The sequence below is a fragment of the Lolium rigidum genome, chromosome 2, assembly GCF_022539505.1.
Source record: "Lolium rigidum isolate FL_2022 chromosome 2, APGP_CSIRO_Lrig_0.1, whole genome shotgun sequence".
NCBI lineage: Eukaryota > Viridiplantae > Streptophyta > Magnoliopsida > Poales > Poaceae > Lolium > Lolium rigidum.
Genome location: NC_061509.1, coordinates 285,202,345 through 285,214,637, shown reverse-complemented (window position 1 = coordinate 285,214,637; position 12,293 = coordinate 285,202,345). Strand labels below are relative to the sequence as shown.

At 46.0% G+C, this 12,293-nt stretch overlaps 1 protein-coding gene across 1 annotated transcript; it reads right to left on the bottom strand.

Moving 5' to 3' along the window:
- Nucleotides 1-2,126: 2,126 nt before the first annotated feature.
- LOC124688998 (elongation of fatty acids protein 3-like) lies at nt 2,127-3,212 on the bottom strand. Its single transcript, XM_047222606.1, has one exon. The coding sequence runs from the start codon at nt 3,210-3,212 to the stop codon at nt 2,316-2,318; it is 897 nt and encodes a 298-aa protein (XP_047078562.1). The 3' UTR covers nt 2,127-2,315.
- Between the last annotated feature and the right edge of the window lie 9,081 nt (nt 3,213-12,293).

Genomic DNA, 12,293 nt, shown 5'->3' with positions numbered 1-12,293 from the left:
AACTCTGGTGGGATGGGGGTACAACCATCCAACCCCTTATTAATTACTACCTATATTACAATGCATGTGTAATCTTATATTGTTTCCGACAGTTAAATTACCTTGAATTTGATCAAGATTCTAGAAAAACTTATTAATATATACAATTCAAAATCAACACAGTTATGTACATTATGATTTATTTTTTTATGTGATATCTATAAAATATCATAGTTCTTGATAGTATATTCTATAAGGTTGATGAAACTTTAGCTTGATTTTTAATTAAAAATAAGCCTTACTGATTGAAACGGAGGGAGTAACCAGCATCCATTAGGCCTCAAACGGAATTTTTTTATGCCAGCAAAACAGAGCATGCATACTACCTATATACGACTCGAAATATTCCATAGAGTATAAATGGAATAAACCATATGACATGATCCAAGATATTTCTAGGTTTCGACTTTAAGGCACAAGAAGAGAAAGACTAGAAACGAAATATATAAAACAAGAACCTTTTTTAAAGCGTACAAGCCAAACCCTGCTTACGAATTTATATCAGTAACAGATGGCTGACCTTTTGATGCCTGCATTGAAAAGGCCATTCCATTCTGAGGGCTCCTTTGATTCAAAGGATTTGCATAGGATTTGTGTAGGATTTGGTTCCTATAGGAAAATTTCCTATACATGTTGTTTGATTCATAGGAACATATTCTATAGGAAAAATTCCTATAGGAATCTTGTAGTGCAATTCCTATAAAAAACAAACATTAGCTCATACCTTATGAAAATATTCATTTGCTCCAATCAAACACACTTCATCTTTCTATAGGATTCAAGTAGACATGCCATTTCAATCCTATACTTTTCTTATTCTTATTTTTTTCATATCCTTTAAATCAAAGGAGCCCTGAAGACCTATGGGAGAAAAATATATAAAAGTGGCACAGTTGCAGTAAAGTTATATGCATGTATTCGACTTTTCTCCAAAGGAGTATCTAGAAACCACACTCATCGTCTTGTTGTAGATCACAAAGGTTTCTGGAAGAAACGACCTGATGCATCCATAGACCAGACTGGTTTGTGGGTTTCGCCAGCGAGCACGTCGTCGGGCACTTACCGGTAGTAGGCAGGGGCGAACCGGGAACAAATCCTAACTGGGGGCATATGAATTGAGTGGGGGCACTTCTTCATGAATTTGCAGAATTCGGATGATTTACTTCGAATTCAAAATTTTGAGTGGGGGCCTGGCTGAGCCCACACGACACGACACAGGTGGGTTTGAACAGGATCCTGAAACACGGTTGCCAGTTGCCACGTATTATCGTCTACTACCTGCAGCATTAAGCATCGTGTCGCTACATGGCAACGAGCAACTAGGTGTATGCAGACAGGTTCAGACAACGCGGCGCCCAGTTTAATTTCAGATCGCTCCAGGTCCCAGAAAGAGAAACATACAGTATCGATGAAGACCTGCTGGTTTTGGATTTCTTCTCGTCTAGCTGCGGAGCTTCACATGCAGCCAGCAATGGCTGTTTATCTGTCGCCGCCATCTCCTCTCTTCTCTGTTCATCGAGAGCTCTTATAATCATGTGGCTACAAACAGAGATCACGCAGCGAGCATGTGAGTGTCCTTGGACACTGAAGATCGTACAGAAGAAACCGAGGCAGGCACAGATTCCTGTGTTCCATCCGGTTGTGATTCTCTACTATACTTCCCCATGCCATCTTGTTCGTTTTTTTGTTTGAGTTTTCATCTTGTTCGCTTCTGCAATGTCTGTCCACTTCACAAGACAACATGACAAAACAACAAGACATGGGGACTTTGGCATAAGCCATTCTAATCCCAACTCCTCACAGGTGTGCTTGCACGTCTCTGTATCATGCATTAGGTGCACCGGCTGGTCAGTCAGTTGCCCTTATCAGTAACTGGCAGGCAGACAACACCAATCGCGTGTCTACTTACTATCAATCAAGCTTTCTTCAGAATCGCATATGGCACCTCAGGTCTTGTGGATGAGCTGCGATTTCAGCTCAGATCACAGGCACACAACCAATAAGAAAGAAATTCGCAGCTCAAGCCTTCTGATTTCAACTCAGATGGAATGGAAGAATAACTCGAATCACATGGAGACATGCTACGCCGATCCATCTCTATAATTAAATTTCTATAATTTCGTTGTTTATATCAGCGCGCCTCCTCCGCATCTCATTGGGACGCCAAATTTCGGGCAGCCTACATATATATGTACAGCAAAGATCGATGATCGATGACATGTTACATGTTTTGGGGGGCGGGATCAATTTAATCAATCACCTCAGCACCTCGCAAATCACAGCGCTTTCTTGATTTGGGCGGCGGTGGCTCCTCCGTCGTCGTCGCAGACGCCGCGCTTGCCGTAGCAATGCAGGAAGACCCAGAGGAGCGCGGCGTTGAGCAGGGTGTTGAACCCCCAGGCCCCGATGCCGCTGCACCCGCCGGCGACGGCGCCTCCGAAGTGCATCCACACGAACCCGGCGTGGCACGCCAGGTTGCACCCGAGCAGCCCCAGCTGGCAGGCCAGCGCGACGGGCGCGCCCCTGGCGGCGCGCGCGGCCGGCAGCCCGGCGCCGACCCAGAACCGGAACCCGAAGGCGACGGCGTGGGCCAGCGTGGAGGCCAGGATGGCCAGCACCTGGAAGGACTGCGAGAACTCGAGCCAGAGAAACGCCATGGCGACCGCCGCGGCGTGCGCGCAGACGCGGGCCGCGGCGCCGCGCCGGCGCTGGAGCACGGCGAGCAGGCCGCGCAGGGCGTGGAGGTAGCGGGAGAGGTAGTAGGCGTAGGACCAGAAGAAGACGCGGCCGGACGAGCGCGTGCCCGGCGGGAAGCAGAGGAGCCACCGGAGCGGCGTGGTGCGGCTCCGGCCGCGCCAGGACCAGCGCGTGTCCCGTATCTCGGCGACCGCCGAGAGGAGCGTGCCGGTGAAGATGGCGGCGGACACGGCGGCCATGAGGAGCGCGTGCGCCGGGGGCAGGGGGCCGAGCGGGAGGGGGCGTTTGCGGCGGAAGGCGGCGAGGAGGGCGTCGATGCAGAGGCAGAGCGGGATGTAGGCGGCGAGGAAGCCGAGGAGGAAGGCCCAGGTGGAGAACCAGAGGCCGCCCGAGGGGCTCCACCGGAAGCCGACGATCGCCGGGTGCTCCGCCAGCCAGTACCTGGCGACGTCGCCGACGGCGGCGGCGGCGGCCATGGTCGGATGGACGGTGCGGAGGATGGAAACGGATTTGGGGAAAGAGATGCCAAATATATATATATACCCGCCTGGCCTTGATTTCGCTTGTCGGTCGCGCTTTGTGGACCCGGTCAAAAACTTATGTGTGGCTCTACGCCGCCCATAGGAAAAAAACTACAGTAAATTATTTTTCTTTGCGGCGAAAAATATTGATGTTTTTTTAAAATGGCACCCCAGTTCACCATCTTGTCTCGCTATCGATTTTTTTTAAGAATACATGATGTATGATGGTTTAAAAAAAAACCGGCGTGCTTTTATTTTTCTGTTGCCGCAGGAGTTCATCACGCATGTCATGTATAATGTATTGCCAAAAAGACTGATTTGGCTTGAGGTTAGATTTATTTAATATGGTCCGTTAGACTTGTGCAGCCAATTCAGCATTTCTTTTTGCTGCAACTCTCAATACAAAAATGCCCATGACCAAAAGCTGCATATACAATCAACGGCGGAGCTAGGAATTTGTCACGCCACGGGCGAACAACAAAGGGCAATTTTTTTGTCTATAATTACCCCAGTTCTAAGGCATAACAGAATATAGCTAATTTAAGCACTCTATTTAATGGTGTTTCAACAATTCAACTCACAACTTCAGATATAATAAAAGGCAATATGTAGCATACATGAAACAAAACTACTCCTACAAAAGATGGTACCAAATGGATGATCAGCTTGTCGAGCATCCCATGACTTCATCTTCGGTAGTAGAAGAAGCCAGCCCTTGAAATATAAGATGTTGATCGTTCATCAGTACATACACAAGCAACATGAGATAGTTCATAATGGATGCAAAAAAATGAAAACTTACTTCTAGGACGAGGTAAAAGGCCTTTACGAGAGCAATATCATTGAAATCGCTCTATGATCTTTGACTCTTCAATACTAACAAATACATATCGCTCAATATAACAGACCATTCTGTGATTCATCCAATCATCACCCATCTTGTTCCTCAACCCAGTCTTGATGATGCTCATTGCTGAAAAGGCCATTTCCACTGTTGCAGTTGCAACTGGTAAAATTAATGCTAACTCAATAAGACGATAAACCAAGGGGAAAGATGTGTGCATATCAGCTAGAACCATCTTCATGGCAAGATAACCAAGGTCATTACAGTTCATCAAATGAGAATCAATTCTTGCTTCATGGATGAATGATTCCAATTGGTTTCTAAGGACAAAAGCGACTTCATATGTAGAGAAGTCAGCAACATACATATTAGCAAGCTCAACTAGTTTGTCTTCATCATAATTGGCAAATGAATTTCTAGGATCAAGACAAGCTATGCATCTCAACAATTGAGTGGATCTTTCAGCAAAGCGGTTGTTCAACTCAACAATAATTTGATCATGCAGAACATTGAATATTTCAATTCTGAAATAATGATAATATGTAACCAATTGCCCACCCCAAGTCCTTGAGCAAAAGGGGAAAATGGGGAAACCTAGCTGGGGCGGCGCGAGGCTTCCGGCCGGGAGGTGGGCGGCGGACGCGGATCCGCGGAGCGGCGGAGGCCGGAGGGTGGAGGCGGCGGCGCCCGCGGCGGCCCGTCCCGTCGCTCAGTCGGCCGCGGAGACCTGGAGTCGCGGCAGTCGCCTACTCGCGTCGCGTGCGTGGAGTCCTGGAGTCGCGTGCGTGGAGTTGCGTCGCGTGCGTGCGTGTGTCGCTCGCCTCGGCTGGGCTGGGCTGCGCCCCTTGCCGAATCCTAGATGTAGCCTAGGATTTTTTTTTCCACGCCCCAGGCCGTGGCCCGTGTAGCCTGGGGCCCAAATCCGCCTTTGTATACAATGGTCGGCCCTTATTTGGATTTGTTAATTTCTCCCCTTCGATCTTTATTCCAAAAATCCGATAGCATTCGTTAGCTGCACTTCTCATTTGTGATATAGATCGTCGGCATTTTATTTACTCTATCTAAATGCTTCTTGAAGGGGGTGATCTATTTTATACATCAAATGTATTCATTCTAATTCGTTTAGATTGATCCGCGCACAAAAAGTAAAAATCTTGTCCTCGTTTAATCCATTTCAGGCAATCGTGGCACACGATGCGCTGACGCACACAAAGAAAGCAGCGGTGGCAATGTGGGTGGTGACGATGACAGTGAGTCAGTGACACATGAGCCCGTGGCAAAGGTGGTAGACGTGAACAACTGAGAGATAATGCGCCCTACTACAATACGCTTGTGTTGCTGCATTTTCAACCCAAATTTATGTGAATGCCTCAATCCACACATCAGTGGGGGACCTAACATACCTGGGCGGGCTTCCCACCAAATGCGCAGCTTAATTTCATGGCAAATAGAGCAAAAAGAAAAACTATTACTTAGAGCATCTCCAACAGACGCGCTATATTGGTCGCGCGGCATAAAAACGTCCGATATAGCGCGCGCGGGACAGTATGTGGTGCTCCAGCAGGCGCGGTAAACGGCGCGGCGCTGTAAAAATTTTAGGGCGCGCGGCTTTTTGCACAATCCGGAGCGGCATATCTGGCGCGTCGGCTACAGCGCGCGGCATCGCTCGTCCAAGCGCGAAAAAGCCAACGGCTGGAAAATTCCTCCCGCGCCCGCGCCTTCATTTCCCCGCCCTACCGCCGGCGCGAAATCCGGCCGCCGCCGGTCCGACTCCGCCGCCGCCCCGCTACGCGCGCCGCCGCGTCGTAGATCCGCGTCGCCCGAACCTCCTCCCGGCAGCGGCGGACGCTCCGCCGCATTTGTGTCGCTCGCGCGGCCGCCAGCGACGAGTTGTAGTCGGCGGTCCTTCTCCGCGGCCCCCTTCGCGCCGCCGTCGCGTTCTCCTCCGCACAGGCGTCGACATGTCGTCCTCGTCCTCCTCGAGCTTGCTTGCAACATGGCGCGCCCATGGTGCTCGCCCATTTGCTTGCAAGGTATGAACCTCCGCCGGCCGGCCTCTATTATACTCACCAAGTAGCTACAAAAGTTCATAGTGAAGTAATTTCATACATATGTTTGTAGAGTTCCTCATATGATTCATCTGATGACGAGTTCGACCAAGAAGAAGAGGAGAACATATCGATACTATTAGCATACCGCGCCGTTAAGAGACCAAAATTTGGTGGATCGGTGTTCGGTAGACGAAGTTGTGGAGAGAAAGGATTGAAGGGCATGAGAAGTTGATGCGGTCGTATTTCAATGAGAATCCGATTTTCCCGAAAGCTATTTTCGGCGGCGTTTCCGGATGAGTCTCAACTTGTTCAAGCACATTGCAACGGAGGTCACCAAATATGATCGCTTCTTTGAGCAAAGGAGGAATACCGCCGGAGAACTTGGCCATAGCACATATCAAAAGGTGACCGCCGCCTTGCGTATGTTGGCATATGGTATACCGGCGGATCTTATTGATGATCATTTGGCCATGGGAGAGAGCACTTCTATCTTGTGTGTGAAGCGCTTTGTCGTTGCAATTGTCAATGTCTTTGGCTCCACATACTTGAGAGCCCCCAATGCTCAAGACACGGCAAGGCTTTTGGAGATCAACGCCAACCGGGGTTTCCCGGTATGCTTGGTTCCATTGATTGTATGCATTGGAGTTGGAAGAATTGTCCAGCGGCATGGCATGGACAATTCAAAGGCTACAAGAAGGATGCCACCATAGTACTTGAAGCGGTGGCCGACCAAGAGACTTGGATATGGCATGCTTTCTTTGGAATGCCCGGATCTTGCAATGACATCAATGTTCTTCAACGGTCACCACTGATGACAAGACTTGCAATACGGGAAGGTCCATTGGTGGAGTTTGAAGCAAATGGCCACAAGTACAACTATGGCTACTTCCTCGCCGACGGCATATATCCAAGGTGGCAAACATTTGTGAAGCCAATTATTCAACCAAGAGGTAAAAAGCAAACTCAATTCCACAATGCACAAGCGGCGGCTAGGAAAGATGTAGAGAGAGCATTTGGGATTTTGCAAGCCCAATTTGCCATTGCTAGAGGACCGGCTAGATTTTGGGATCAAGAATGCCTTTGGTATATCATGACCGCGTGTGTAATCATGCACAACATGATTATAGAGGATGATTGCGGAAAAGATGTGGATCATACCCACTACGACTTGATGGGGGTTCCCGTGCAAGTGACGAGGTCCGCACATAGGATTGCCCGATTCATTGCCTCATACCATGCCACACTACAAGAGAGTTGATATACTGTGACGAAAATCCTCATGACGGTGGGTCGTAGCGTCATGGAATAGGGTAACATGTGACGTGTCACACCTACCGTCACAGATTCGCAGAAATCTGTGACACTCAGTTAATCACCGTCACGTGTTACAACATTCTGTGACGATATCGCTAGTTTCCATGACGAACGTGGTTGGGTCATAGAAGAATTTACTCGGTGGTGCTAGACTTTCATCACTTATTTACAATTAAAGTGGGATACATGTAGGTGGAACCCAAATGTTAGCAAAAAATAAGTAAAATCATAAAAAGATAAAAAGCTAAAGAAAAATCGTTGTGCAAAGATGTGTATAGCCGGGAGTCAACCTACAACCTTATTAACCCTGTAGTGTCTTCAACATTAAAAAATCAGTTAAATTGAGGACCAACGGATAGAACCACGTTCTTCCGTGTGTGCGCGGGAAGCTTTACTTGGAGGTGGAACCGATATGTTGAAAAAAAAACATGTTGATGTCCCTTTTTACGTCTTAGGGGTTGGACCATGGAACTCTAAGATTTTTAAAGTTATATATTTCCTACTTTTTAAATTAGATGTAACTGACGGGAAAATCCTTCTATTTTTGTCAAACAATCCTTCATTTACCCCCGCCCTTTTTCACAAAAAAATATATAGTTAGCAATTTTTTTTCCTTTTCCTAAAATCCGGGCCGTAACTAACCTACTGTGGTATGCTCAAAAAAGAAAAAAATCTAACCTAGTGTGCCCCAACCGTCGGTCAGCAAAATAAATCACCCCACGATCTTATTCCGCGCGTAGCCCCCTCCCTGTTTTCTTGCACCTATTCCGCCGCTTCACGCCATCGATCAGATCGGAGGAGGAGCCCTCCGATCCGACCTCCCCAATGTGCGTACCGTCGGACTCCCCTCCGATCAACACGATCCCAACGCGTAGCTGCGTCGCCGCCGGCCTCTCCTGCGAACTACCCTGCCCCAACACGCTGCATCTTCGCCGCCGGCATATCCTGTTGGATCGATGCTTCCCGCCTCACGTGCGACGTCCTACTCCGTGCCCCATCCCAGATGGACTCACGCGACCTTGGCCCAGTGCCTCATCCACGATAAACTACCACGAGCGCGCCCGGGCGCCTCTTCCCGACGCCCTCCCCCAATCGCCCCTGATTCAACTTCTGTTCGATGACAGGTACTCCTTAACGATTTGATTCCTCTGCGTTTTACTTGTGGCGTTCATGCTGAAACAAAGCAATAGTATAGGATACAGTGTAGTATCTGGTTACGTGCTAGTTAGTTCAACTTGCAAATTTGTTCACTAGTAAGCTTTGTTACCTTCTGCTGCAATTCGCCATTGATCTTGATGTGGCTCCGTGATTTGCCTAGATTAATCACTGTCAGGTTTTGATTGAGCGGACTTGGTTGTAGCCTAATTCACTGTGAGATTAGTAAGTCATTAATTTTCCTTTGTATTTGTATCTAATGTCTACCACGGACTTCCTTGATTCACTCTTTATATTTATCTATTTGATAGTTGCATTGTCAAATCTGTTCTTTCATGCCATTTTTTTCTTTGTTAGCTTTCTTCCTTCAGAAGGTTCTTGAAGTTGGGATTGTTATTTGGTTTAGGATCAGGTAACACATTAAACACATGCAAAAGCATGTTAATTTTGAACTACTATTGATCGCCAACTTTATTAGCTCCTTTGCTAATTTCTTACCTAGTATAAGATGCTACTGGTAATTGCAATCTATCATTGTTGTAATTGCAGAGTCCGGCTGATGGTTTAATAACTTATTCCCCTCATTTGGGAAATTGTACGCAATGCATGGCTCACACTGCAGTTAGTCATATATGATGTGAAGAGTTACTGGTAATATTTATATTTTGTTTCAGCCCTAAGTATCTAAATTATATTTGCTGCAGTTGCCCTTTCCATTGGATTACATATATGCAGATCATGGGCGCAAGGTACCAATTTGAATGCTCAAGCATTAGTTTACCTACTTGAAGTTTTATACTGTATGCTATATGATATATGCGCACTATATACTTGGAATACTGCTTTGCATTCACAATGTATGTTAAACTTGTTATATTGGGATCAACGTGATTGATAGTGTAGTAGCAAAAATTTCTTATCATCTGCAGGTCAATACATGTGGGGTTTCCTCCTTGGAGGATGGAGAAACATCACTTTATTAGGATCAACGTGATTGATAGCGTAGTAGTAAATCTTGGGTATCACTCTTGGCAAGTTTGGACTTGTAACCATAGGTTATTATTGACTCAAGTGTATGAATCATATTCTGAAAATCTCACACTTACTACTAGGTACCAGTATGGCAGTATGTGTATGCATCTACATCTGGACACAGTTTCATGATTTACTATGCTTCATTATATTTTATTTCAAATTTTAGTAAATTTGAATGCTAAAATTATTATGGGTAAATGCCGCTAATTATTTTTTTAGGTCCAAGAAGGATGCACAGCCTGTTGGAAAAAAATCTAGACTAGGTAAAAATCTACATCCTTTGTTTCTTCTAGTATGTCCATTTAGAGATGTTACTTAGTTAACCGCTGCAGGTTCTGTTCATAACATCAAGGTATGATGCTACATTTATTGTTAGGTTGCACTCTTGTGTCAATCGAAATCAAATTCCTGTATAAAACTTTCTAATTGAGTGCAGCAGGCTCAAACATAGAGTGGACCTGAGGATACTTCGGTTGGAAACAATTCTTGGCTTCTCGCGTTTGCTTCAACTTCAGTCTGCACGGAAGTGAAGAATAACCATGTGTGTTTGTAGAATTGGAGAAAAACATTAGTAGTGTAGTTTCTGATCGGTGCAATGGAATAGCTAGTGCGTGCAATTTATGAGTTTCGGTGTCAATTTATTTCAGCACGGTGATACTTTGTAAAGACGGTATGTACTTTCTACTTTCAAGCAATAAAGAAAGATTTACTATGAAACTAAACACGTCCATAGGGTGCCGCACAAATATGTATGGGCCATTTCCGATGATTCAACAAAAACTGAATTAGTAAAGATGCCAATCAAAGCATAAATTCAAAATATTTATTTATTTTTGGAAAAATACGAATTAATAATCTAGGATTTTTAATGAACTAGTCTCATGACATCACCTATGATGTCATCCACATCCGTGACGCTAATCTGTGACGTTCTTTAGCCCTGCAATGGTCTCCTATGTGCTGACATCACATATGACGTCATCCATATTTGGTGACGTTTTCTCGTGCGCCGCGTCACTAGGTAGTAATCTGTGACGGGGATTCCGTGACGATGCTTGTGACGCTCAAACTACGTCACGAAGGGGTCTTTCGTGACGTTTATTGCTATTGCATGACGTATTGAGCTCGTCACAGTATATCAGATCTCTTGTAGTGCCATTCGGTGCAACGACACACATGATGAGCTTCAAAAAGATCTCATGGAAGAATGGTCGAATTGGAATGGACAACAATAGTTGCATATTTGTTGTATTTGTTTGAAAACTATGTGTTGTATTGTCTCAAAACCATGTTGTATTGTTGTATGTTGGACGTGTTGTATTTGGTGTGAAGTATTGTTGTGAACAATGTATTGTATTTGGATGGTACAATATACTTGTGAATTTTTATATATTGTTTGATCTTCTTGGATGCATACTTGTGTGTGTTTGTTGTTTTGCCACGCCCGCGCGCTGCAAAATGGCGCGTCCGGCGGAGGTGCTATTTTACCGCGCCAACGCGCGCTGCAAAATGGCGCACCCGGCGGAGGAGAAATCGATCCGGCGCGCGGCAACGGTTTAGCGCGCGCAGATTTTTGCTTTTGGCGCGCCGCGATATAGCGCGCCTGCAGAGATGCTCTTAGATTTTAGAAACTTCTTTATGTCCATCACTAATCCACACCTTCATATCTATTGAGTCGTGCCGGTCGAACATGTTTTATGTTTCCTCTGTATCCGCAACCACAGCATGGGTACATAGCAAAGTAGCAAACCAGGATCGATTGCAACCTACGTAGTTCGAGTTGCGCACTTGCGTACATGCGTACAACTACATTGTTGTTGTTGAGGTGGGAATGTACTAGTGTACTACTCTATCCAGATAAGCTAGAGAGGCCAAACAAGTGACGCGCCGAAGATAGCAACGCATACGTACGCACAAGGCAGCGTGTCAGATCAGTTGTGGATGTCTTGTGCGTACACCGTGGACCCTACGCTCGCTCGTGTCGTTACCTGTGACTTTGATCCAGCATTCCAGCCTCAACGAACGAACGAAGAGATGGATCCATAACCTGTGACGCCACCCATACCTGTCAAACCGTTATAACATACGTATGTCAAATCATGCATGCATGTGTAATGCCATTTGAAAAAAATAAACACGCGGCTGGTTTTATTCGCCACAGCACCAAAGCTGTGTGCCCCTTCTTTCTTTCTTGAGATTTATTATTAAGTTCCTCGCCATCTAGATTGAAACTTATGGTCATTTTGTGTAAAAGTATTTTGTATTTTTTTTTTGCGAAACACAGTACAATCAAAGACGCTCAAACATACGCGCACACACTCACCCCTACGAACACACACACGCACACCCTACCCTATGAGCACCGCCTCGCACTGAAGTTTTTTCTGAGAAACGGCAGAAGTGCTGCCTTTGTTTATGTACAAAGTGAAAAAAAAAAATTAAGTGCATTCGTTGGAAAAAACAGTACAGGTCAAGGGTTGAACCCGGCAACCCAACACACTTTACCCAATTCCCACGGTTGGCGTGGCAGCCCCAAATGCTAGGTCCCGCTGTTTTATGTTCTCAAAGGCCAAGGCGGCAAGTCGGGAAACGTTGATATGTATGAGGCGAGTGCTTTAGATTATGGGTATGTTCATT